General features: G+C 52.1%; 12 protein-coding genes across 12 annotated transcripts in view; 3 read left to right on the plus strand and 9 right to left on the minus strand.

The window, feature by feature from the left end:
• Window positions 1-1,249, minus strand: part of HMPREF1120_07132 (uncharacterized protein) — a gene marked incomplete at both ends in the record, with an annotated part of 2,125 nt that extends 876 nt beyond the window's left edge. Inside the window, 2 exons of the mRNA XM_009161347.1 lie at window positions 20-1,135; window positions 1,196-1,249. Coding sequence (XP_009159595.1) covers window positions 20-1,135; window positions 1,196-1,249 — 1,170 coding nt within the window. The remainder of the gene's footprint in view (window positions 1-19; window positions 1,136-1,195) is intronic.
• Window positions 1,250-3,854: 2,605 nt separating this feature from the next.
• On the minus strand, window positions 3,855-4,598 carry HMPREF1120_07133 (uncharacterized protein; the record flags this gene model as incomplete). The annotated part of the gene is made up of 1 exon (XM_009161348.1): window positions 3,855-4,598. One exon carries the CDS (start codon window positions 4,596-4,598, stop codon window positions 3,855-3,857), a length of 744 nt encoding a protein of 247 aa, XP_009159596.1.
• A 709-nt stretch (window positions 4,599-5,307) lies between these two features.
• HMPREF1120_07134 (phosphoglycolate phosphatase) lies at window positions 5,308-6,125 on the minus strand (the record flags this gene model as incomplete). The annotated part of the gene is made up of 2 exons (XM_009161349.1): window positions 5,308-6,060; window positions 6,120-6,125. The coding sequence occupies 2 exons, from the start codon at window positions 6,123-6,125 to the stop codon at window positions 5,308-5,310; spliced, it is 759 nt and encodes a 252-aa protein (XP_009159597.1).
• Window positions 6,126-6,766: 641 nt separating this feature from the next.
• Window positions 6,767-7,819, minus strand: HMPREF1120_07135 (uncharacterized protein; the record flags this gene model as incomplete). Its single annotated transcript, XM_009161350.1, has 1 exon — window positions 6,767-7,819. The coding sequence occupies one exon, from the start codon at window positions 7,817-7,819 to the stop codon at window positions 6,767-6,769; it is 1,053 nt and encodes a 350-aa protein (XP_009159598.1).
• An 855-nt stretch (window positions 7,820-8,674) lies between these two features.
• Window positions 8,675-10,733, plus strand: HMPREF1120_07136 (actinin alpha; the record flags this gene model as incomplete). The annotated part of the gene is made up of 2 exons (XM_009161351.1): window positions 8,675-8,730; window positions 8,786-10,733. The coding sequence occupies 2 exons, from the start codon at window positions 8,675-8,677 to the stop codon at window positions 10,731-10,733; spliced, it is 2,004 nt and encodes a 667-aa protein (XP_009159599.1).
• Window positions 10,734-11,385: 652 nt separating this feature from the next.
• HMPREF1120_07137 (4-coumarate-CoA ligase) lies at window positions 11,386-13,394 on the plus strand (the record flags this gene model as incomplete). The annotated part of the gene is made up of 4 exons (XM_009161352.1): window positions 11,386-11,461; window positions 11,597-12,166; window positions 12,224-12,945; window positions 13,053-13,394. The coding sequence occupies 4 exons, from the start codon at window positions 11,386-11,388 to the stop codon at window positions 13,392-13,394; spliced, it is 1,710 nt and encodes a 569-aa protein (XP_009159600.1).
• HMPREF1120_07138 (nitrate reductase (NADH)) lies at window positions 13,160-14,923 on the minus strand. The gene has a single exon (XM_009161353.1). It carries the CDS (start codon window positions 14,834-14,836, stop codon window positions 13,628-13,630), a length of 1,209 nt encoding a protein of 402 aa, XP_009159601.1. The 5' UTR covers window positions 14,837-14,923; the 3' UTR covers window positions 13,160-13,627.
• Window positions 14,924-15,294: 371 nt separating this feature from the next.
• Window positions 15,295-17,172, plus strand: HMPREF1120_07139 (LAT family L-amino acid transporter; the record flags this gene model as incomplete). Its single annotated transcript, XM_009161354.1, has 1 exon — window positions 15,295-17,172. The coding sequence occupies one exon, from the start codon at window positions 15,295-15,297 to the stop codon at window positions 17,170-17,172; it is 1,878 nt and encodes a 625-aa protein (XP_009159602.1).
• HMPREF1120_07140 (uncharacterized protein) lies at window positions 17,163-21,349 on the minus strand. Its single transcript, XM_009161355.1, has 2 exons — window positions 18,656-21,349; window positions 17,163-18,600 (listed from the first exon to the last, which is right to left on the minus strand). The coding sequence occupies exons 1-2, from the start codon at window positions 21,183-21,185 to the stop codon at window positions 17,414-17,416; spliced, it is 3,717 nt and encodes a 1,238-aa protein (XP_009159603.1). The 5' UTR covers window positions 21,186-21,349; the 3' UTR covers window positions 17,163-17,413.
• Window positions 21,350-21,482: 133 nt separating this feature from the next.
• Window positions 21,483-22,623, minus strand: HMPREF1120_07141 (NAD binding Rossmann fold oxidoreductase; the record flags this gene model as incomplete). Its single annotated transcript, XM_009161356.1, has 2 exons — window positions 21,483-22,285; window positions 22,341-22,623. 2 exons carry the CDS (start codon window positions 22,621-22,623, stop codon window positions 21,483-21,485), a joined length of 1,086 nt encoding a protein of 361 aa, XP_009159604.1.
• Window positions 22,624-23,258: 635 nt separating this feature from the next.
• HMPREF1120_07142 (cyclin H) lies at window positions 23,259-24,479 on the minus strand (the record flags this gene model as incomplete). The annotated part of the gene is made up of 2 exons (XM_009161357.1): window positions 23,259-24,071; window positions 24,147-24,479. The coding sequence occupies 2 exons, from the start codon at window positions 24,477-24,479 to the stop codon at window positions 23,259-23,261; spliced, it is 1,146 nt and encodes a 381-aa protein (XP_009159605.1).
• A 471-nt stretch (window positions 24,480-24,950) lies between these two features.
• On the minus strand, window positions 24,951-25,736 carry HMPREF1120_07143 (ubiquitin-conjugating enzyme; the record flags this gene model as incomplete). Its single annotated transcript, XM_009161358.1, has 2 exons — window positions 24,951-25,430; window positions 25,482-25,736. 2 exons carry the CDS (start codon window positions 25,734-25,736, stop codon window positions 24,951-24,953), a joined length of 735 nt encoding a protein of 244 aa, XP_009159606.1.
• Window positions 25,737-25,887: the final 151 nt, after the last annotated feature.

The raw sequence follows: 25,887 nt of genomic DNA on the forward strand, positions 1-25,887 counted from the left end.
GTGCAGCTGCATAGCCAACAGGAACAGCATCTCCATTGACTGGTCGTGCAGCTGCATAGCCAACAGGAACAGCATCTCCATTGACTGGTCGTGCAGCTGCATAGCCAACAGGAACAAGTTTTCCCTTGACTGGCGGTGCAGCTGCACGGCCACCAGGAGCAGGATTTCCATTGACTGGCGGCGCAGCTGCATATCCGTTCACAACCCACTCATGTAACCCCTTGGCTCTGGCGGCTTTGACAGCAGCCTGTTTTGCAGCATTGCTCGGACGGCCTCGTTTGCCCGCAGAAGGTTTGTTGACACGGCCCGTGGCACCGCCTTGCGATGTTGCGGTTGAGGGTTCATTGGCGTTTTGTTCCGTCGACACGGCCGCATTGCGTGGTTCGGGAAAGATATTGACAGGACCGCCTGGGGGTGCCGGATTGTTTCGTGGGGCAAAGATATTGACATGACCGCCTCCCGGTGGCAGATCACTGATGTCGACGAACCCATAGCTGGGGATGGGAGGATAGATTTGCGCAGATGGATTTGCAGGATCGAAGACACGAATAGGGCCCGGGCCTGCCATCTGAGCTGATGGATTTGCAGGGCCAGAGTTACCAGCAGGGCGAGCAGATGCCATTTGAGCTGATGGATGTGCGGAACCAGAGAAAGCAACAGGACCTGCGGGCGCTGCAATTGCAGAAGGACCAACAAGTCTCTGAATCAAAAGACCCGCCAGTTGTCCAGGGTCAGTCAAGGTGATTCTGTCTGGGCCGTAATATTTGCGGTAGAGCTCAGTTTCACGAAGAGCGCCGCAGATGTCTTCGTCCATGGTCGACAGGGCGACTCGTGCCATCCAGTCAACGCATTCTATCTCCTTATTCAACAACTCTAAGCCTTGCAGTCCTTGCAGTTCCTGCAGAAATGGGGCTCCATTGGTTGCGGCATCCATTTCAAGGACATACTTAAGACGACTTTCTGGAGTGTCGATGTCGTACTGTTGTCGTTCTTGTTCTTGAAGGTCAAGCACATAAGCATATGGAGGAAGAGCAGGATCCATCTCCAGATTGATTGGTGGGAGCTCTTGGTCAAGCACATAGCCATATCCTGAAAGAGAGGGATCATTCGCGGCATTGCCTGGTGTGTCGCCGGTCTGAGAGATGTTAGTGAGCTACTACTCAAAACAGGTCTACACCTTGGAGCAGTTTCATACCATGTTATTGTTCGCGCCGACATTGCCTGGCATGGGGCGGATGTTCCGATACATCCTGCTATTGGTTCTCATCCTGCTCGGATGGCCTGAGCCAAAATGGACAGACGTACTTGGTCTGTTGTGGTTGTGGTCAGTTTTCACTCCTTTTGACAGACTGCGGACCGCGGCGAAAGGGAATAGGGGGATTCAGCCTTACCGACAGTGGTGAGAGCAATGGCGATTCTATCAGAGATGCCCATGCGAAGCGTACACAAAGGCGCGGTAGGTTGAAGGTTTGGGTGTCCGAAGAGTGTTTTGGTTAGAGGACGCGAAAGGCCACGGATCTGTGAAGAGGTGCAGCTTTGTTGTGGTGGCCGTCTTCACCGTTGCGATACGCGCTAGTGGTTATGTTGAGGCAGTTGTCGTGTTGTGATTGCGGTGCCCTCCAGGGTGTAGGTGCCATTGTTGTTGGGTGATTTTCACGATGCGACAGACTTGCATTTCTTCTTGTCCAGATGAGCGATCCTGAACAAGGCTGAGCTATAAGGGGCAACATCAATGAGTACGACCAGTCATCAACCACAAAAGGCATATTCCCAGACAAGCTTTGAGGGACTTAGCATGGAGGTAGGTCATTCAGCATCCAAAGTCGTTGACTGTCCAGTTGGCACTCTCTTTTCTGGAGGCATCCCATCGGCGAACAAGGGACTATGCCGCCCAAGTCTCGCACAGCCCTCCTAACCAGCATTCGGAAAAGACGACAAAAGAGGCTCGAGAAGGTATTACAAGACCAGGCCAAGCCTCTCAGCCTCGTCAACTGAGCCCACAGCCTCCCATGCCTCAGGAAGGCTGGTCCGTGCTTCCACGACGCTTCTGCTGTGAAGGACATACGTGGAATGACCCATAACGGACCAGTCCAGCTCTCGGAAGGGATCTCTCAGAGCTATGACGACAATGATATTCCACACTGTTTGGTTATCCATGATCGTCGACTATTCATCCTTACAGCAGATTGCTCAAATTTGGCATATTCTATTCCCATGGGTAGCCGAACTAGACTCAGCTTTATGGAAGATATCCCTGGACAACCGAGATCAAAGGACCTCAACAATGGACATCGGTAACGCTATGGTCTCGATCAGTCAACCAAACCAACAGTGTCCCCAGCAGCACAGGACAATCTCACGAACTTTGTCTGCCACAGATCGACTCGACAAGATCATCTGGTACTCCGCCGTCCCGAATACCTACAGTTCCCAGGCCAGGCCCTAGGATTTTGGTATAATACAACGTCAGCATCTCTCCCGTCTCGGTTCCGGCCGTGGCCCAACTCAACTCGCTGTTGAGGCTTCGTTGGCGTTTCGTTCGGTCAACACGGCCGTCTCGGTTCCCATCCGACCCGGAGACAGAAGGAAGAGGTCAGATGGCTACTTTGGGAGATACAATATCCTACGACTACTTATAGTCTACGAGTTGGCACTGGGCATGTCAGTGTCACTCTTGAGTCTTGCCTGAGTTTGTCGCAGTGAGGAGCCGTGACGGGAACCGCTTGGTGATCAGTGAGCTGATGAGGCTGATACTCGTGGAACGTGATGACAAGGCTGAGTGAATAAGGGGCATGGGTCACCTATTGTTCTGTACGTCCCCTTTTTGGTTTGATGAACTACCTTACTCGCCTACAAACTCGTGATGACTCGTGATCATGCCGCCTTTCCCACCTACTGACTTGTGAGGGAGTGCGAAACACTCTGCTAATTGCGAGAATCACATTTCCTGTATCACTTATTCGACAGTCTGCTTAGCTAGTGACTATGTGAGGAGGGGAGATGAGAACGGTCAACATGGCAGTCACCACGGCCCTTCTAATTTATACGGCTCTAGGCGACAGGATAGGATAGAACCACCAAGTCAGGTGAGGTCGGAGCGGGGAATAGGATGAGTCGTGTGGTGAGACCGGTTGGCAGTTCCAGTTCATAAGAAATTCAAGCCTGGCTGGACAAGTACTTCCAAAGTCGAATCCTGGAAAAACGAGAGCCGATCTTCAGCCTCTCTCTCTGACCGGATACCAAATAACGTGCTGGTGGTAGGTACCAGGTAGATTATGAGAAAGTCATGGCTGGCTGGCTAGGGAAGTATTAATACCAAACTTGAATACTGAAAAAGCGAAGTGGCAGGCAGCCTTGCGATGCATCTCTCTCATCGAAGTGCTGACTAAGGCAGGTCCCAGTCTCAGATGAGACTTCATACGAACATCTGCCCTTCGAGAATGGTACAAGAGCCGGGATCAGCTCTGAGCAAATCTATCGTGACTCAAAGTGCGGGTAAGGTATATAATCAAGGCACTATACATCAATCGACTTGAAAGTATTTGTTGTTTCACACTGGACCTTGTCTCAAATATACGTGTAAGGGTAAGTACTATTCCAAGGCTTTTCACTGGCAGTTGGTTGCATTATGTTCAATTTTCAAATGTGTCCATTACCTTCGCCAATGCTACATACGCCAGTTCCAGTTCTGTCTCTCTGGAGACCAATACATTTCCAAGTCAGCAGGCATTATCAAGCCCGTGCATGAAATCCTGCCGGTCAGATTCCCAAGAGCTAGCCAATACCAACTTGAACCACTTGCCGTTGTTGTCATTGTCCTTGATGTTGGCACCTTCATTCTCCTCATCCTCCACTCAGTCTAGGATTAGACCAGTGTCTGTCATCTCTTGGAAGAGTGCATCAAAATCCGCACCTGCCAGAGCCATATTCTCATCCACCATGCCCATGTCTGAATCACCAGTCTCTGATGGTCTGTCCTCCTCTCTCGAGTGAGGCAAGTCACCACCGTTCTTGTGCATGTTCCAGTTCATGATAGGCAAGATCCACTCCAGTCCTTCGCCATCCATGGTCTCAAAGAGTATGTTCCAAATATCATCCAACCTGTCGCATATAGAGTAACCCTCGAAACCGTCTCCTATTTCGCGACTGATCTCCGCGATTGTAACGGGATCAGGATCAATGGAAAGTTCTGCTGGATCAAGGGCAACCATAGCTTTCTGATAGTTTTTGTAATCAAAGAACAATGGAGGTTCGATGTCGGGCTCGTTTGCTTCGCCTTTTGGTGTTGGATGTGTGACTGTTGCGGCACTGGCGCAGATGCTTCTCTGAGGCTGGATCTGACTCTGACTCTGGAACTGATCAAACCCCGTGTCGTCGGATATCATGGAGAACTGTCTCTTGAGGACGCCGGCTTGTCTGGTGTGTAGTGGTCGAGGCATTTTGATATCCTTGCCTTCCGCGGTGTATTCTTTTTTGATTTTCAGATTCAGGTATGGATACTGACCATGTCTGCGAGTTGACTGCGGCGTCGGAGTAGGGACGTGTCTGGATTTGCACTGAGGCCCTTGTTGGCATCGACGTGGAGTTTGTCTGATCATTGTGACAATGATAACTTGAGGGTGAGAAGATCGACCGGTGATTTCGGAAGAGGCAATGGCTTTTGTGATCTGGTGTTGTGTATAGTCCAACTGCTCGTTCAACACGTTGACTGCCGCCAGTGCTAGAGAGAAAATGAAAGGAATGGATAGAGCCAGAAAGGACAGATATATACATGATAGATAGTCATCTGCGCCGACTTGTAGTGAAGTAGGACCGTGACTGTCACGGTGACTTGTTAGCCAGTCACTCAGGCAGTGGCGACCCAAGCAACACGCGCAAGTGAAGCGCTGCGACTAATCAACACGAGGAAGTGAAGGACTGGCAGTGACTGAGACGGGAAGTGAGGGTGAGAGTGAGAGCGCAAGAACAGGAGTCTGAGACAACAAAAAACATGCGACAACCTGAAGCTTGAAAATTATTTGCAATGTGAGTGAGTCTTGTGACAGTGCTATTGAACGCTGTCAATTCACCCAGCAGCATGTTTGGATATGATGTTCTCTGCTCTTCTCCTAGAACAGCGCATGACACAGCAAACAACCCCATAATGTGTGATCCCATTCACTTAGCAAGCACTCTTTGTTTCCCAGCAACTCAACTCTCTGACTCTCCTGTTCTGTTTCACAGACAACTGATGGAGGGCGGCCTCTTGACGAGAGCATCATGGCTCTGACACATCAATCCGTGCACCCGACCATCATCTGATTCCATTCAGCGTCTTTCAACCTGGTACCGAAGAAACTCCCACTGTCGGTCAAAGTCCTCCCAGTCCTCCAAGATGGCTTTGCAACCGACCATGGCGAGCTTGGCGATTGCCTCATGTCTCTCCGCACCAGGCTCGTATGAGCCGACATAGCCCATGACAGGAATCCCCGCGTTAATTGCAGCTATCGCACCAGCAGTGGTATCCTCGATGGCCACGCACTCCTTCGGCTTTACGCCGTACTCCTTCAGAATATGACGGTAAACCAAGGATTCTGGGCGGTTTACTGGTCGAGAGTGTGGTAGATCCAGTCCGATGAAGATACGGTCACGGCTAAAAAACCGATTCAATCCACTTGCGCCAAGGGAAGTCATGACACGGTTCTCGCTCGAAGTATTGGAGACGACGGCCAGATTGTACTTGTTCTCGTCGACCAGTTTGGCCAAGACCTGCACCACCCCATCACATGGCGATGCGTGCTGAGCGAGTTGGTTGCACACATACTGGTCCACCCGATCAATGTATCGGTCGCGGATCTTCCAGTACAATCTGAAATGGTGCCGGCGTTGGAGTGCCCCTATGATGCCGTACAGGGTCCAGTCGGTGAAGTCGGGGAATACGGCCTTGAGGATGGCTGGTGTATAGACCTGGTTGATACCTATGCCCTGCAAGATTGTGCAGAGGATTCTGGCGGTGTATTCAAGGGCAACGTCCTTGGTCTTGACAAGGGTATTGTCGCAGTCGAACAGGATGTATTTGATCTGTGAATCATGTCTCGTTAGTGTCACTTGCAAACCGATCTAGGGGCAGTTGAACTCACCGTCATTTTGGCCTGACTTAGATCGGTCGCGGTTATGGTCCTACGCGACTGCTGAAGCCTGAGATGATGTTTCGCAGCTGATGCTGATGAGTAGGACCGTTGCCTTGGCAATGAGGTGTCTGAGGTAGAGGAAAAGAAGACAACTTTGCTGGACCTTGGATGTGTGGAGGTGTGTTGGAAAGGGAGAAAGGGAAGGAGAGCGAGTCTGGGAGTGGTTGAGGACAGAAGCTTTATACGACGGTGAATGTAGCCTTCACGTGAAGGCCTTCACTTGAAGGTCGCCAAGAGATAATTCAAACAAATCACGTTGACTTTGGCGACAGTGTCCATCATCACGAAAGGGAGGTGTGCAACTTCTGTTGAATATCACGTGTGGAAGCTCATAGAATGGGCACAGTGTCTGTCTTGACCTAGCAGACCTGGGCAGAAAGCCCTCCAGGCGGTTGGCAAAACTGAAGATTTGTCCTCCGACCGAATTGAATGCTGGAAGAGCGAGGGAACCGTGGCCAAGTAGACAGACAAGGGCCGAGAGGCTCCAGTCGACAGCCTTTCCTATTATTCTTTGTATATTTTGTCATGGTCCGTGTGCAAGACGACAAGCCGCCCAAGGTAAAATCAGCCTGAGTTGGGACGAAAGTGCCGTTGTTTCATGGATACATCAGGACATCCTCGACCTTGCCAACCTCTTGCGGCAGAGGTATTTTCTCAGTAAACGGCTCTTTCGTCTCAACAAGCTTTTCCAAGAGATTGAGGACTATGTCATCGTCGGGAGCTGTTGCACGCTGTGCTTTCCAGTCTCGGTAGATTTTCCACCACCACTGATGGGTTTCGCCATCTCTTCCCAGATGCCCACCAATCCCTCCCGGGCCGAGTTGTCGCTCCCACGGCTTGTCCACAATGTAGTGGAGGACCACCAGCTTTTCGTCCGACCAGATGCGAGGGTGCCAATACCTCATAGTCTTCAAGGCGTTGTATTTCCAAGAGAGAGGCAACCATTTATCGCGGAAAAAATCAGCAAGGAAGTCTTGGTCGGGGAACTGGTAGGTTTTCAGCCGGTCAGACGTGTTGAAGTAGTGAAGCATTCTGGCCCAGAGTTCTCCACTTGGATTGAACAGAAGCATTCCGCCATTGAGTAGACGATAGGTGGGTCTCGATGCAGGAGTTATTTCCGCTGCCACTTCGTCTGGAGAGGTCAGAGGAGTGTAGGCACAGTTTCCTTTGACCCAGTCGGACGGAGCCCAGGAATCATGGTCGAGGTTACACACGCAAGCATGATTGGCACCCAGCCAGTCGCTGCCGGGGAGCTTGCAGTCAAATATTTCGTCGGGATTTCGAAAAACCGCCATGTCCGCGTCGAGGAAGACAGCTCTGGAATATCCCAGCTTATAGACCTCAAAAGCGCGAAGCTTTGTAAACGTGTCTTTGAAGCGCTGGGCAACACTGCCTGTGTTCTCTTGATCTTTCCTCGGCAGCAGAAGTTCGACCTGTTGGAGATGGATGCGGCCATAGTTTCGACCTTCTGCCTCGAGAGCATGGACTGCCTCATTGCCTAGCGTAGACGTGTACTGAATGAGGAACGGATATTTGGACCTGTGCCTATCCAGAGTATAGGCCAGAATGATCACACCAGGCACGTAGGATGGATGCGTGACCAAGGTCACCCAGCAAAACTTTTCAGAAGAGCTGACAGCCGTTGCCATCTTTGCCGACAGACCTTCAGGATGTTTATTGTCAAGACAGAATGGTAAATCAGTTAGATGCAATCAACAACCCTCCCCTCCGCCTCCTTCAGTAATCGTGCAGTATTTGCTGAACCCCATGTTCAAGTTTGCGGTTATACCACTAACTGCAAGTCATGGCGTCATGGTCAAGCTGACAACTTGAAGGCGCCGGACTGGGACCAATGCTACATATAACAGGCACAGTACTTCAGCTTCCATCCATTGTGATTGTGGCCCTCAACAAGGCAGCCAGGGTGTTCACTTTGCAGAGGCGAGTGCTCCAGCTATGGACAACGAACTGATACCGATTGATGGCATTCTTCAGCCTGGCCGTGATACAAAGACGAGGTGAAGCCATGACCAATCAGAGACGTCCACACGTTTAACGCTGAATGCCATGTGATTGGCGGTGCAAACCCGTTTCTCGGCCGACGCCGGCCCGGGGCGCCAGTGTTGACACCATCCTTAAAGTCATCATCATTGGCCATCAATACACTAAATTGTCTAGCGCGTCACTCGAAGAAGGTCTGCCGGCTGCGCTTGTTGCCCCCAACTTCAAGGGCGGCCATCTGCGCACACTCCCACCACGGCCGCAGATGGAATGTAATTGTTATCTCACACATAGGCCTCCTCCGGCTTTCCCCCTTTAGACGACACTCGGGCCTCTACCTAGGTATCCTACACCACCTGTCAGCCCTGCTTGGCTGGGTCTTTTTGGAAACCCGACTGTATCCACCATTTGGGCTATTCAATATCGATACAAAGTAGTCTTGTTTACCAGGCTTCTCTCTCCACATCATCCACCCACGGCAAGGTTGTATCGGACATGCAGCCATGGTACTGTTGGAGAAGCAATGGGTGAATGTCCAAGAGAAAACCTTTACCAAGTGGTAGGAAACCGCAGTAACCGTTACATGTTGCGTCCACAGGCTCACGATGACACAGGTTGAACAATAAGATAGCCCCCCGCGAAGTCTCCGTCAAATCCCTTGTAACCGACCTTTCCGACGGAATCATACTCATCCACCTGCTTGAAGTCCTCAGCAATGAATCGCTGGGCAGATATGCCTCCAACCCGAGGCTGCGGGTGCAGAAGTTCGAGAATGTCAACAAGTCGCTGGAGTTCATCAAAAACCGGGGTATTCAGATGACCAACATTGGCGCCGAGGATGTAGTCGATGGGAACAGAAAGATCATCCTGGGGCTAATATGGACCCTTATCCTGCGGTTCACCATTTCCGACATCAACGAAGAGGGCATGACGGCAAAAGAGGGTCTGCTCTTATGGTGCCAGCGAAAGACAGCCTGTTATGAAGGCGTCGAGGTGCGGGACTTTTCCACTTCTTGGAACGATGGCCTGGCATTCTGTGCCCTCCTCGACATTCATAGGCCGGATCTTATCGATTTCGACACCTTGGATAAATCGGACCACAGAGGCAATATGAAATTAGCCTTCGACATTGCCAGCAAAGAGATTGGGATACCAGACTTGCTCGATGTTGAAGATGTTGCGGACGTGCCTCGACCAGACGAAAGGTCACTGATGACATACATCGCCTACTGGTTCCACGCATTTAGTGCAATGGAGAGGGTGGAGAATGCCGGACGGCGAGTGGAAAAGTTTGTCAGCAACATGCAAGGTGCATGGGAGATGGAGACGGCGTATGAGAAACGCATGCGCGCCCTGCTGCAACAGATCAGGCAACAGCGACAAGCCTGGCACAACTCTAGGTTCGAAGGGACGTACGCCGACGCAAAGGCACAAGCCAACGAATTGGCCAGCTACAAGCGGAATCAGAAGAGGAAGTGGGTGGCAGAGAAATCAGACCTCGCCGCCCTTCTTGGTAACATCAAAACCAAACTCTCAACCTACCGTCTGCGACCATATGAACCGCCGGCTGAACTTCGACTCGAGGTGCTCGATCATGAATGGGCGGCACTGAGTACCGACGAACATGCACGTAGCAAACTCATCAATGAAACCATCCGAGACATCAAGAATGCGCTGAGGCGGAGTTTTGCGGACAAAGCCAACGACTTTGCCCTCACTCTCAACACGCTTTCGTTGGCTGTGTCCGGTCTGGAAGGCGACGTGGAAGACCAACTGCAGCATGCGCAGAGACTATCGGCCAACTTGGCGCCTCTGGAACAGTATCTGGAAGGAATAGCCATCCTCGACGAGAAGTGCCAGGAGGCAAACATTGACGAAAACGACTTCACCACCTACACTTATGATGAATTAATGTACGAGTTGAGCTTGGTCAAGGCCAGCGTGCAGAAAAAGTTGACCTTCTTGGAAAATCAGATGGTGGCCAGAAATATGACTAATCTGACCCCAATTCAGCTTGAGGAATTTGAGTCCGTCTTCCGACACTTCGACCGGGATGGGACAAATACTCTCCACGAATTAGAATTCAGTGCGGCGTTGGCTAGTCTGGGGTTGGTATACGACGAACAGGAGATGCATGAGAAGTATTTGGAAGTCTGTCATAGTGGGATAGATCCCTCCATGTCACCTGTCTCTCGCCGACAGCGGGAAAGTCGAGGGGTGGGCTTTGAGCAATTCATTCGCTTCATGGTGTCTGTTACGGAAGACCAGAATAGCGCCGAACAGGTCTTCCAGTCATTCAGGGAGGTTGCTGATGGGAAGCCTTATGTGACCGAAATGGATCTGCGACACTCACTCATCCCCGACGATCTGATCGAAGACTTGTTGCACAGCATGCCCGAACACAATGGCCCAGACCTTGAAGTGGACCGTGGTGTGCCAAAGTACGATTATATTTCCTTTATGCAGGCCATGATTGGGGATGATCACGACGGGTCGAGCGAGGGCAGTAACGACAGAGCTCGGGAAAATGGTGCAAAGACCCCTACGACGCCCAGGCGGTAGGTACAGAACGTTTTCTTTGTGCCATTTCCCACTTTTGGAACAGCGTTTGGATTTGTACATTTTGCACTGAAGCGGGAGTTGGATTGATTGAATGGGTAGATTGGGGGAATGGTTGGTCTACATGGACACCGCGTCCTCCTTGTCCAGGTGGACTGCCATTGAAAAGAAGATAGCCAAGAGGTTAATATACATACATTCTTCGCCATTTACAGCAGCACGCAACAACTCCCACACTGCACCGTACTCCCTGGACTTCATGGTACTGGTACCGGTATGGAACGGGAGCCTTACCCCTGACGCGCTGACATAAGCCTCGCTAATCTCCACAATCCACACACTCCACGATTGCCGACCCCAGATGGCACCAAATGTCAACCGAGGCTAGGCTCGCGCACCATCATACATTGTCCTCGGTCCCAGGAGCAGCTAGCCTGTGGTACTGTGCCTTCTCCTCTTCAGCGGTGTGGCGTACGGCAGAAGCCAATGCATTGTACCTCCAAGTACATAATGGCCCCCCTTGCAAACATGCATTCGCATCCGCCAGTAGTAGGGAAGGGGGCCCGGGCAGCACAGTACAATCAGCCTCGACTTCCTCCTGACAAGAAAGTTTATCTATCGTTGCATCCAGATGCTCCAATAGCTGCATGTCGCAATGGCTCGAAAGACAGTGTACCTTCCCACGAAGGACTATGAACTTCCGGATATCGATCTACTGACATTGATCTACGGTGAGTGAAAGGAAAAAAGAGAGAAGGTGGCCCGCCCATGCAAGCCAAATGCAGTATCCTAACCCTACGAGAAAAGAACAAAATATTTGATCACAGTTTTCTAACCAGTCTAATGTCTCTCTGTGTTCCGAATAGAATCGCCGGAATCATGGGCCACTGAATCGACGGTCGTACATGCCGAAGCGGCTCTACCGTCCAACTGTATCACCAAAGCCCAGGCGCGCGAATATACCAGGAGAATTGCCTATCACTTGCGACACACGTACGGCGTAGGCGCAGAAGGACCCGGTAAAGACGTGGTCGTCTCGATTTCGTCAGGCCAGATCCTCCTGCCCACAGTTTTCTACGGTGTCATTGCAGCAGGGGGCGTGTATTCTGCGGCAAGCTCGAGCTTCACCCCGCTAGAACTAGCACGGCAGGTTAAACAAGGTAGGAGTCGGTTGATCATCGCCAGTCCCGACTGTCAGGATGTGGCCGTCAAGGCGGCCGAAGAGTGCGGTGTTCCCTTAGACAGGGTCCTTGTGCTGGACACCATGGGCGGCAACCGAAAGTTGCAGAATGTGGTCGGCACGGGGAAGAATCTGATCGAGGGCGAGGGCAGGCCTGATGAACGGCTGAATTGGGAAGTCATCACGGACAAGCACACGCTCGAGACCAGGGTCATCTGTCTTTTGTACAGCAGTGGCACGACTGGAGTACCCAAGGGTATGTACCAGCACGGCCCCCTTTTTTCTCACATGTGACACTGACCTGTGTTTACAGGAGTCAATCTATCGCACAAGAACCTCGTTTCGGAAGGATTGATCCCCCAATACCTGATGCGAGAGTACTTCAACCGCCAAAAACGTCGGGACCCCAACTTCAAATTCGAGTATCGAACCCTGGCACATTTACCCGCGGCCCACATAGCCGGATGTCAAGGATACTTTGTCAACCCGGGAATCGCGGGCGGGACAGTATATTGGATGCCCAAATTTGATTTTGCCAAGTTTATCGAGTACAACAAGAAGTTTGAGATTACTTTCTTCTTCACCGTGCCGCCCATTTATTTGGCCATAGCCAAGAGTCCGCTGGTCACCGACCAGTTCCGCACTTTGGTCCATGCCGTGACGGGCGCAGCGCCAATGGGGCCGGAGCTGACGGCGCTCGCGGAGCAGAAATTGGGCGCTCATATCTCGCAGACTTGGGGGCTCAGTGAGACTACGGGCAGTGTCACGGGAATGCCGTGGGACCAACATGATAGCACCGGTTCCGTTTCGCCTCTGCTGCCGAATGTGCGTATGCGCATCGTGGATGACGACGAAGTCGATGTTGAGGAAGGCGCAGAGGGTGAGTTCATTATGCAAGGGCCTATGGTCACGAAGGGGTACTGGGACAATGAGCAAGCTACTCGTGACGCTTTTACTAAGGATGGCCTGTGGTTTAAGACTGGAGATGTTGGATTGTTGAGGGATGGCAAGTTTTACGTGGTGGACCGGAAAAAGGTGAGACTGTCTACGAAGATGTGTTGCATTTCAATTCTGCGTTGGGGACCACACCTTTCCTTTTGTTGGATTTGACTAACCTTGGACGTTCCCTCTTGTCTATGTAGGAACTCATCAAGTACAAAGGTCTACAAGTCGCTCCAGCCGAGCTCGAGGCGTTGCTGGTGTCGCACAATCTAATTCTTGACGCCGCAGTCATTGGTGTCCCTGACCCATCTGGATCCGGCAACGAATTGCCCAGAGCCTACGTGGTGGCCGACCAGTCGAAAATCTCGGCTGACCAGATCAAAGCCTTTGTCAAGAACAATCTTGCCCAGCAAAAGCAATTGCGTGGCGGAGTCATCTTTCTGGATGCCATTCCGAAGTCCCCGTCCGGTAAGATTCTTAGGAGGGTGCTGAGGGAAATGGCTAAGAAGGAGAGGAATGCGCAACACGGCGCTAAGCTGTGAATGATAATGCTCGTCCGAGTAATGGAACTCACAGGTCACATTTAGACGGGGTGTTTTGGACTTGCTGCGTCGGCATTGTTGGGGTAATAAGCTACAAATACATTGGATATCAACTGCATAAGGCAATCGAGATATGCGTGGCGTCTAGACTGGTATTACAGTACCGGGAGACACACACAATTGAGCTGCAAAGCATGTCGACCATTGCAGACAGATAGACTGAGACAAGAAATCTATATCTTCCACACCTTGACATCATGTGGGTTCTTAGAGATGGCATGGGCAACAATCCGGCTGACAGAGCCTTGTTGCTCGCGGCCATTCCGCCATTCTTTAGGTCCAGCAAGATATGCAATGAACCCCGGAGGACCCGAAATGAGAATTTGGCGTTGTTCCTGCGACGCAGCAGACCCAACGGAGAAGAGCTTGTCATCCAACCGTGAGAGGGCACGGAACACGGCGTCTTCGTCAATCCATGTATCTTCGGCGTTAACAAAGTACTCGACGGTGACTTGGCCAGGATATCTTTTCTGCAGGGTTTCCAACTCCTTAACCATAAGGCCTTGCTCTTGCGAGCCTGGAGGCGGCGGCGGAGGAGCCTTTTTCTTCGGTTTGGTCAAAAATCCAGACCAGGTCGGCTTGGGAGGCACAGCTTCTGCGGGCGGAGGGTCACTAACTCCACCCAAGCAGTCTTCCCGCAGTCTGTTCGCCCATAGGATATGTATTTTCTTTGATTTTTGGTGATCTTCATTCCCCGATGACGGTGTCTTGTTTCCTTCAAAGAGAGCGTATGCGGCCTGGAGAGCGGGAGCAATACCGGTTCCACCGGCAAGGAAGACAATCTGACGAGCATCGGGCGAAATCTCATATTCCATGTTTGGGCCTCTCATCTCAATTTCAGCACCAGGAGGCAGCCGGTGTAGGTAACTGGATACCTCGCCATGAGGGTCGTTCCTGATCAAAAACCTCAATTCTTGTCGTTGTGTGTTGCTATCGTCGGCTATGGGCGGGAGCGGTGTGTAGGCTCGCACAATTTGTAATTGTGGTTGCTTGAAGTGAACGTTCCATATCCCTCTTCTCCAGGCGTCGTTGTACCGCTCGAAATCTTCGTTGGCTCGCTTGGGTTTAAGGTGAAATATGCTGGCTGTCGACGAGACGCGGTCTTTTGACTCGAGTAGAAATGGGACGAAGGAGCTGTCCCCGGCGTACAAGTTATAGACCTGCCAGGCTGCTATGAGACCGACGCCGGAACAGAGGACGAAAATGAGCCTACGCGAGGCATATCTCGAAGTGGTACTAGGACCTTGCGCATCCGGAGACGGTTGCGATCCGCTCGACGTGGAAGAGTTCCAGCGAGTAGTACAGTGTCTTATACTAGTGGGAGCCCATCTTGGAGCATTCTGCAGGTTGCTCGATGCTCGAACCGAGCAGCGTGCAAACATGAAGCCCCTTCCACACACTTGACTTCGTCGGCGTGCAGCAGTTGGTCACGATTGAAATCCAGACTCGGAGACTCGATTGTGGTTTACAGACTCCGACAAAATAACATGCCGCTTTCCGGCAAGGCTGGCAATTAGCCAATTAGACACGTTCAGATAAGCTATGTACTAGTGCAGCAATTCCCCGTGAATTAGCAGCCGCTAGTAACTTGGCAGCCTTTATACGGGGCAGCGTTCTATGCAAGTGAGATGATGGCCAGCGTCCCCTGTTTGTCCGCATGCAGTGCATCTGGCCATCCCCCGACCCAACTTTATCACCACACATACCTTGGAGCCGGTTGAGTTGGTTAGGATGCTACAAAAGTAACTGAGAATGCCATCCACATCGATACAAACACAGAACCAACAATGACGGTCACACGCTGATTGCCTCACAAGTCCTCCTCACATCCTGACCAGCGATGCCACCTCCGCCTGGCTTCTCCGTGATTCAGAAGTCTTCTCAACCGTCAGGACGGGACTCTCTTGAACTTGCCTCCCTGGCTGACTCTGATGCTGACGAGCTCCCTACTTCGGAGTCTTCACGTTCTGGCACCTCGTCGTCACGCCGACTCTCCCTAGAAAACGACGACCCCTTAGACAGCGCGAATCCAGCGGCAACGGCAACTGCATCAGCACGCGACCGCATCCATGGACGATCGTACTCAGTCTCCTCGGCCTTTGACTTCACCCCGGCCCTCTTCCCACTCTCCTCGACCGGGGGGGGCTACACCGCGCTAGGGAATCCGTCCAATGTCTCCCTTTCTCTGGACAGACGGGCGGCGGCGCTGCAGAGTCTGGAGAAGAACAAAACGTTGACATATCTGAACGGATTGTCGTTGGTGGTCGGATTGGTAATTGGGTCTGGAATATTCTCGTCTCCAGCACAGGTGAACTCTCATGCAGGATCGCCTGGGGCATCTTTGATTGTGTGGACGATATCCGGACTATTGGCGTGGACGGGGGCAGCATCGTATGCGGAACTAGGGGGGGCGATCCCACTGAACGGAGGGGCGCAGGTGTATTTGGCCAAAATTTTCGGCGAAATCGCCGGCTTCCTTTTCACCTGGTGTGCGATTCTGGTACTGAAGCCCGGCTCGGCAGCCATCATCGCCATCATTTTCGGAGAGTACATTGTGCGCGCCGCCATCGGCGCCGAGGTCGAAGACGTCAACCCGTGGATCAACAAGGCTCCTGCCCTGATTGCTTTGATGCTGGTGACGCTGTTCAACTGCGTGTCGACGCGGTTCGCCGCCCGGTTGGGGGATCTTTTCATGTTTTTCAAATTCATCGCCCTCCTGGCCGTCACGGTCATCGGCATCATCGTGGCGGTCACGGGCCTCTCGACCAACGGGCCGGCCAACAAGGATTGGAAGAACCACAACTGGTTCGAAGGCACGTCGAACGACATTTCCGATTGGGCTGTTGCGCTGTATGCTGGTCTCTGGGCCTACGACGGCTGGGATAACACCAACTATGTGACTGGAGAATTCAAGAATCCCAGCCGCGACCTGCCGCGGGTGATCCACACGTCCATGCCTGCCGTCATTGCATGTTATATCCTTGCCAACATTTCGTACATCTTCGTCCTTCCGCAGGAGACCATCGACAAATCAAACACCGTGGCTGTACAATTCGGCAGCAAAGTCTTTGGTCCAATCGGAGGGCTCATTCTGGCCTTGATAGTGTCGGCGTCCTGCTTTGGCGCCTTGAATGCCACGACGTTTACGTCCGGGCGTCTGGTCTACGTCGCCGGCCGCGAGGGCTATATCCCATCTGTGTTCGGCAAGATCGGGTTCGGCTACGGGGTGGAGGGACAGCAGATCCCAACAATGAACAAACTGCGCAAGCGGTCATGGCTGTCAAAGACATTGGGCAAGGTCTTTGGCGACGAATCCATCGGCCTGGGCTACACGCCCGTCAACGCCATGCTGCTCAACATGGTGCTCTGCATGGTCTACATCTGTCTAGGCGAGTTCAGGACCTTAATTACTTTCTATGGTGTCGCCGGCTACTCCTTTTATTTTTTGACCGTGTTGGGGCTCATCGTCCTGCGCATTCGTGAGCCTCACCTCGAACGTCCCTACCGCACTTGGATCAGCACCCCGATCATCTTTTGCTGCGTCAGTCTGTTCCTGGTCAGCCGCGCCGTCATCGCCCAACCTTTGCAGACCGTCATTGTCGTCGCTTTTCTTGCCAGCGGCGTGCCTGTCTATTTTTGGCGCGTCGCGGGGCGCGATGGGCCTTTACGTACAGGCAAGAGAGAATCAAGGTTCTGGAGGCGCTGGGGCAGGTCCTAATGAGTCTCATTCAGGTAGCAGCATTGGCGGTATTGCCACGAAAAGTTGAATACAGTTTTGGTGCATGATTCTTCTTGGAAGTTTTTCCAGTAACTCTACGAAGTAGGAGTATATACTGTACAGTACAAAACAAAATATTCCTCAATAACCACTATGACATGGTTAGGTCTTGACCTACGGTCATCGTGATCATGGCCTCTCATTGTCAGGCTACAGTATTTTGTCAAGATAGCTGGCACACTCAACCTGCCCACCAGCCTTTGCCATGACGACCGTCTTTGGCGCCTGGAGGCTTCCTTTTGCTTCTTGCGACTTTGTTTCTGTTAGTAGGGCCAACTGTAGTGTCTGACCTACTAGCACCGGCCCCATCACCTGCAGTCATCGTCTCCTTAGCATCATCAGAGACAACGGCGGCCGCGTCCAGTCTGGCGGCCCCACGAGCCTTGCGGTTTCGGCCGTCAGGGGTAATGACCTGAGTCCCGGTATTGGTATTCGCATCAGTCGGTCTTGGTGTTGTTGTCGAGGGGAGGCTGCGGTAAAAGGTTTGCACTTTATCATTGCGTGCGTCTCGTTTTGAAGCTTTTGAAGCTCCCGCCTCAGCCGACGGCTGTTCTGTTTCGCCGTTTGTCGAAGCTGATGATGATGGATAGTCAGACTTTGAAACTGATATCACGGACTTTGGAGACTCTGAGGTCATTCGTACGGTCGTCCTCTTATCCATTTTGCCGGTGTCCTCTGCGCCTCGTTCTTGGACCACAGACGGATTCTCCGCATTCAAGCTCCTTTGCGCTGTTTGACTCGCATCCAAAGTTTTATTGGTCGTGAGAGGAGGAACCGGTTTCGGCATCGGCACTTGCTCAGTGTGCGGCTTGGACGAAGGAGCCAGTAGAGCAGCCCATTCCGGAGGAGGAGATACTGGCTCCCGTCGCTTGAAGATATCCAGAGTCAAGCGATCTCCATCATGCAAGGGCAGCTGAGCCTTGTCGGCAATTTGCAGAATAGTCGAGGCCGGCTGCTGAACACCAAAGAAAGATTTCATTTTGCCGGGATTCTGGGAAAATGCAGTAAACAGAAAGTATGCCCGAAGGCTCGACAAGACATCCGAAACAAGCGATGGTCTTACCCGCCTGGACGTCCGCTTCAGCTCGTTGAAGCACGGGGTAGTGTCAAACGCCTTTCGGGCCATGGCATGCGCGAGCTTTGCCATGTATTTGACACGCGAATATGTCAATGGCGGCGATCGTGCCAGAAGTAGCCGTTCTCGAGAACCTTTGTGTTCGAGGGATTTGTGAATAGTGACGGGGCCGAACGCAGCGGATGAGCGAATGAATCGTTCGCCTGCGGCCGCGGCACTGTGATTGTTCGTTGGCACCTTGGCACACGCGAGATGGTACAGCTGTAACACAGCATAGGCTCGAGAGGATAGATCTGAAGCTTGTGTCAGCGGTGACTTTCTTGAACTTGGGGAGGTGGTAAAGCTTACGTGTAAAGAAGGTTACGGGATCCTTGGTGCCCACGTTGGAAATGGCCGATGTTATATCGAGGTGTGGCAAAGGGCTGCCAAAGCTGGATGCCACCATTGACGAGATGATAGCAAAGTTCGGGTCGTCCAGATTTTCATGCGCATGTGTTTGTTCGGCCATGCCGTCCAAGGCATGACATTCAACCAGTTCAATGCCGAAGTGCTCTACTAGCATTTCTTGTTGGAGCTTGACGTTGACTCCGACTTTTAAAATAGCAGGATTTCCCAGGGTTTGTGTGAAGGGCCGTGTGAGAAGGAGAGTGGCAGGATTCATGACGCCTAGAGGGAAGATAGCCACCTCGTCATTGCTCGCGAGAACGAGGTATTCCAGGGGCGATGAGCCGGTGGGAAGACGTTTGCTATCCACACTAAGTACGGTGTCCACTCCAAGGACTCGACAATTCGAGAACCGTTCGAGGACGCTGGGGATATTTTCTGGGGTAGTAACGAAGTGGATTGGTATGGCGGCGTCTGGGCTCGGGTAGAGTTCTGCTTTAATCTGCCATGGAGGACTATGAGCAGTAACAGCTGGCAGACAATCCACACTTGGTCGAGGCAAATCCGAGGATGGAGTTTGAGGGTTGACGAACAGCATGAGGTCGCTCTTTTTTCGCGGTCGATGAACGATCCCGAGATACATATTGGCAGTGCCCCTCCAGAGCATCGCAATGTCGAGTAAGTTATAGAGTTCCCGCCGAGCAGCAAACAATTCGTCAGCCAATGTCTGAAGGGCCTTGGCCGTAGTCGTTGAAAGGCCAAGGAAGGTGGAAGTCCGGACCAGGTCCACCAGCTCAGCTGTTTCCGACATTCGACTGATAAAGATGGTGACCGGTCGGAAGTTTGACAGCTGTGCTTCTTGAAGAGCTATGTTTGCCTTCATTCCAATTGCCATGGGAGTACGGAAGTCGTCTTTGAAAATCTGGTGACCGTCTTGGGCAGCCGTTTGCAGCTTCAGCGGGAGGAACTGATGCTTGGGATGATGAACCGAATCAGAATCGTGCCGTCTCGCAAAGGGTGTAGACAGAGAAACCATCAGCCGGAGATTGTGATAATGCGCAGCAATCCTACTGGCGTTATTCACTGCCTGGATGGAAAGCAGGTATAGCCTTGTATGGCGCGCGTTGAAATCAAACACTTCAGGTAACCCCGAGTTCAATAGGTAGGATGTTCTTATCTTCCGGAGCACATGCAGTTCTTGCGATATCTCTTCCGAGCACTCAATGAGGTCCTGACGCAACCACAGGATACTGATCATCGCACGCTGAACACGGGGCGTTTTCGGTCCCCTGAAGAGATTCGGTATTGAAGTAGGACCCGAAATGTCCACGTGGGTCTTCCAGAGTCCACGTTCTCTCAAGTCCAGCGCAATAGCATGCAGCGTCGAGACCGGAAGCAGTATACCGGCGGCATCGGTCATCTTGTAACCGGTCTCTCGCAACACAGGATCCACGCTTCCGGCGTTTTTGATGAACTCAAACTGCCGTGCTGTTGACTTCGCCCGGGGCAGGAGGTTGCGTCTGAATTCTTGCATGCCACCAAGGAGCCGGGTCAGACTGTTCTCTACAGCAGATAATCTGGTGGCCACCTTGTTCAGCCTCCTCAAGATAGGGGCAGTGAGCTCCCGAACGTGGTTTGTCGTCCACCGTTCTAAGACTTCTTGCTTTGCCGTCTGCCGAGCCTGTGAAAGCTCAATTGCAATTGTCTCCTTGCCAAGGTATTCCAAATTGTCAAGGATATGCCGGGCTTGTTGCAGCTTCTTCGCACGAGCCAGGGCTCTTGTTTCTTCCCGTCGAGCTAGTTCATGTCTCCGCCAGATTTGACGCCTAGCCAGCTTTTCTGCCTTGGACATGTCCTGTGGAGCCAATTGTTGCTCGCCTAAGCCAGCCATCGGTGAGAGCGCCTTCTGTCGCATCGACTCCTCCACAGGAATTCGGGGGAGCGCTCGATCGGCATCCCGGACATTGTTGACACGTTTCTTGTTTCCTGACGGCGGTGGAGGCTTCGAGCGAGAAGGAGTCTTTGGAGGGAAGGGTGTCGTGAGGCGCGAAGGAGGAAACTGGGGTGAACCTGGCGGTGTCGTTGTTGGCGGCCTCTTAGGAAGATTAGGTGTCGGAGCACTATTGCGCAGGCTTCCGTCCAAAGACTTCCCGGAACTCGTGTGGAAGCCGTGTGCAAAACGATCAACATGTCCGTGCTGTCTGTATAAAGCCGGCCTTCGACTCCATAAACAAGACCGAGCGTCTGTCGCCGACGTCGTCGTAGGCCATGGCCTCAACGAAGGCGTGTGTAACGATGTAACAGACGCCCTCCGTTCAGCTGGTTCTGTCCTCCCACCGGAACATGTTGGTGCTCTGCCTCTCTTCCATTCGAGGCGTATAAGTTGACTGACCGTGAGTCCGTCCTGCCCACAGGTCGTGCGAAAAGTCAGCGCACGAGGTACGGGCTGGGAGCCAACACAGCCATGTAAGATCCGGTTGCATCCATTGGACATGGACGGGAAGCGATAGGACAACTACAGGCTGATCCCTTTAACTGCAACTGACTCAGTGATGGTGAAGGCTTCAGTAAACGTCCAAGTAGTGGACGACGCCGTCAATCGGAACAAATACACGGCGGCGCGCATCTATCTCCTGCTCCGCAGTACACAGCCTTGCGCTGACTAAGCCGTACTATGTCGAGAGCCTTGCGAGCATCATTTCATGACCACTGTAACCAGACAAAGATCTACTCATAAGAAAGAGGCCAGTCCTGACTCTAGAAGTTTCGCATATTATTTGATTGAGGACACTTATACGGTCAGTGTCCGTCCCTGTTTGGAGCTCTCTCGGGCTAGCTCTACAAGCCGGATGACTCCCACAGCTTGCTCAGGGGACACCGGGATCTGGGAAATATCACCGTCGAGTGCTGCTGCCAGCCGCCGGTAATATTCCGTGTAGGTCGGGGGCTTGACCGTGGGAGCAACCTCGCTGACAATCTGCCCATCATCCTTGACAACATTCAATGTACCATATCTCTCCTCTGGCTCAACAGCATAGCCTTCATCTCCGGGCTTCAATCCCTGCTTTCTCAACTGCTCCTCCTGGATATCAAGATGGTACTTCTTGTACGAACCCTTGACTCCACGGACCCAGAGGCGCAACTGATTGACTTCGGGACTGACAACGCCGGCCTTGAGGGTGGCCAGCAATTTTTTGTCGTCGTAGTGCAGCAGGAGGGTGCAAGAGTCCTCCAATCCGTGAGGGTTCACATCTCTCTGCGAACCCACAAACCCGGTGATGCGCTGAGGCATGCCAAACAGATGCACGGCTTGGTCCATCAGATGGGTGCCCACGTCGTAAACTGCACCATTGCCAGGGGTGTTGTACGCCTTCCAATTCTCGGCCGGCGGCTCAGGGCGGTGACGGTCAAAGTGACTTTCGAATTCGGCGATCCTGCCCAGTGTGCCGTCTTGGATGTACTTCTTCGCGGTTAGGAAGTCGGCATCCCAGCGTCGATTCTGGTAGACTGTAAGGAGGACCCCATGAGATTTGGCCAGATCGACCAATACCTGTGCCTCGGCTGATGTTGGTGTGAATGGCTTCTCAACCACGACTGGAAGCTTCGTTAGCATGTCAGTCCACCACAGCTCGTCGAACAGGGACTGTACCATGTTTCTTTGCCTCGATCGCCAGCTTGGCCATCTGCAGATGTGAGTCTGGGGCCGTCGTGACCACAACCACATGGACTTGGTCGTCTTTCAGTAAGTCCTCCGCGGACCGGTACGACTTAATGCCGGGGTGGTCTTTGCTGGCATCATCTTCTGGTTTGGGATGACGCTGCACAATGGCGTACAGGTTGAACTCCGGGGCGTCAAGGACGAAAGGTATATGGAATATCTTTGCGCTCAAGCCGTATCCAATGATACCAACATTGTACTTGCCTCCAGCCATGGCGGATGTAAATTATGGTGTTTGTGTTGCCTCCGGTAGATCCGTTCCCCCAACTTGAACGTAATATCAAAGTAAAGAGCTTTGTGAGGGTTTCTTAAATGAGCGGAGCGATTTTCAAAGGCTCCTATCGTGTGGGCGAGGTGTGTGACTTTATGCGCCCTCTGTTATAGCGATCTCTGTCTACGTGTCAACGACTGAACATCTGAGTTGATTGTTGGTACTGTCATACGACGTTGATTGGCAATCCTCATATAGTGGGGGAGTCGGGAGCGTTTCCTTTTTCCTCAGTGCTGCCACCAACCAACTTGAACCTCAACTCGCCAACCTCCTTCCCTAACCGTCCATTGAGGAAACAGACGACGAGCAATAAAACAAAGTTTAAAGTGCTAGTAGTAAGGACACCAGTCTCCAGGTGATGCATGTCATCCCGATTATCATTTCTAGCTACATGTGCTGCTGCCACTACAGTGTGGGATAATATAAGCGCAAGGCAGAGGAAACATGCCACGACAGCACCGGCGGTGATGTTCACACCAACCAGTATTGCGTAGGCTCAATCTTTCGCGCCTATAGTACCTAGGTATTGTACAACGTTCCGCACCCGATAAGACGAGGCTATCAGCCTCCCTTGAAGCTCACGACGTGATATCTTTCAGATCAGGGCCGAAAACATCTCCGTCCTTTGCAAGTTTCTCTTTCTCGAGTTTTCGTTTCTTCAATGCCTTTTCCACATCACTACCCTCACCTCCTCTCTTTTCCGCGGCTTTCGCTTTCGCAACCGCGACGATGTCCATCTTTTCGGGATTTTGACAGATGGTCAGCTTCTTGCCTATCCGACCCAGCTCCTTGCGTTGACTGGCATCGTCTTCCGGTGAACGGTACGATTCAAGAAGTGCAGCGCACGCCGCGACGGTTGAAACGAGCTTCTGCTTCAGTTTCATGGTCGCCTCATTCGAGGGCAATTCCTGCAGTTTGTGCTCGAGATAGGTGTGGACAAGCTCCCGATCCGCGACCATCATCGCGGCAAGCCAGATCTGGCTGGGCGTGTACAGGAAGTAGGCGTCAGTCATTTGCGCTGCCGTGGCAAGTAGTCGTTTTGCATGGTCGGCCGCAGTACCTATCCTCTTGGCCGAATTTGTGGATCTGGAAATGCCTCCCAGTCGGCCTTCGTCCGCCATGACGTTCATCTCGATATGGCCGCCGGCGAGACCTTTCATAGGATGCCGCACGTCCAGAGTAAAGCGGAGTCCCTGTAGGAGTAGAAACTCGGGCGCTTTGACGTCGTCTTCGCTCACATTATTGAGTTCGGCCACGAATCTGGATAGAGAAATGTAGAAATGGTCGGCTTTGGTCGCGAGATAGAGGGCGCACATCATGATTTGTTTGGGATGATAAGTCATCGGTGAGTTGGTCAGGTAGAAGCGACGTAGATACTGGATAGCGGTAGCCTAATATCAATGTGCGTGAGAAGCTGGAGAGTAACAACGAGGAGCCGCGAGGGAGTAGATTCTGAATATTCTTACCACAATGTGTGAAGGTATTCTCGGATTCATCGCCTCGCCCATGGCTATGATCTTCGAACAGCCCCATTCCACAATCTTCAGCTCCTCGTCCACGGTTAACGTGTCGACGTTGACTTCGGTGTCCACCTCCATGGCGTCGACGTCCTGGGAGTCCCCTTCGCCATTTTGAGTGCCGTTATGGGCAGATTTCGCAGCATGAGCTCGATGAAAAGCAGCTCGAACACGTTCTGAAGCAAGATTGTTGGTGTTTTGTCGTATCCGGGCAAGGCTTTCTTTAGTGTAGGACCAATACCGATATTGCGACGAGGCCCGGTAGACGTCGTCTTCAATCATTGTCGCGACCCAGGCAACATGCCGGTCAGAATCCGATGCGTCCTAATATTGCGGCAGTATTTGATAAGTTGTATGAGGCTTGCGTCTGTGTGAATAATGAACCTCCGAGGTGAAATGTGTTGAGGCAACAACCTGATAATTGTACTGTGTAAACGCCGCAATAAAAGTGAAGTTTGCGCGAGTTCAAGTTGTGCAGTGTTGCCTCCGCATCTCAATCAAAAACACAGTAAGGGAATAATAGTACATGGTACTGGACGACAACTACACTTCTAACGATATCAAGTGTCAAAGCATATGTTTCATAGCACTTGATTCCGAGATTGAGAGACTTGAGCCTGTCGTAAAGCTGTGGCGTTCGTAAACTACCTACTTGTACCTAGGTACAGCCTGAACGCCAGATTATGCATTGTTGTAACCGTATCAACACCATCGCTCACTAAGCAGCAGCATATCAGTTCATGTCAGGCCATATCAAGGCTCGCCCAGCAGTCGAGCAGTGATGTCGCCCATGTAGGCCTCTTCAAGCTCGTAGTCTTGTCCGCCATTCCGGTCAATACCAACGTAGTTGAAAGCCTCCACCACTCGTTCGACATCGAAGCCCATCATGACAAACCGATCGATTAAATCCTTGTTGTATCCATCATAGACTGCAAGATTGGCGGCCTCTTCCCTCTCTTCACTCTCTTTCTCGGCATCCTCGATAGACTTGTCCGTCGCACCACCACTACTCTCCCCAGTATTGGACGCGGGCGCTCCAGCATATTTAACTGCCCATTCCCTGGCCTGCCTTTCAAACTCTTTTGGGTTCTTGATCATCTGTTGTGCCACCACGGCGTCCTGAGGATCTTTGGGCTCGGGGGAACTGAGCAGCGACTGCAACGAAATCATGGCAGACTTAATGGTCAGAACTGGCGACCAGCCAGTGCTCAGTGTATCTAGGCAAATCGCCCCCTGCAACAGTTAGCACTGCAAGAGTCGCATCCGAAGACTTGCAAAGCTTACCGTCTGACTGGAGATATTGGGGTGCCAGATCTTGGTGGTAAACTTCATGACCGGAGGCTTGAAAGGGTATTCGTTTGGGATCTTGATGGAGACTTCGTAGGTTCCGCCCTCGTATGGCGTCCCAGCAGGGCCTTTGAAAGAGCCTCGAAGGTCGGTGATGCTGTCTCCCACGGTTTCGGCGAATATCTGAGAAGCAGAGTCGGCCCGAATGTCGGCCAGATCTTTGGCTATGCGGCGAGCCTTATGCCCTGCCATTCTGAACGCTTTGTTGGAAGCCGGAACTATAACTAGGAACTTTGTGTAGGCGCAAAGACTGAGAGCACAGATATCCGTGACCAGTTCGCGGGGTTACCAGCGTGACACAATCGTGACAATCTGACTGCCTGGTGCTGATATTGTTATCTCT

This window comes from Exophiala dermatitidis (assembly GCF_000230625.1).
Source record: "Exophiala dermatitidis NIH/UT8656 unplaced genomic scaffold supercont1.6, whole genome shotgun sequence".
Classification (NCBI taxonomy): Eukaryota; Fungi; Ascomycota; class Eurotiomycetes; order Chaetothyriales; family Herpotrichiellaceae; genus Exophiala; species Exophiala dermatitidis.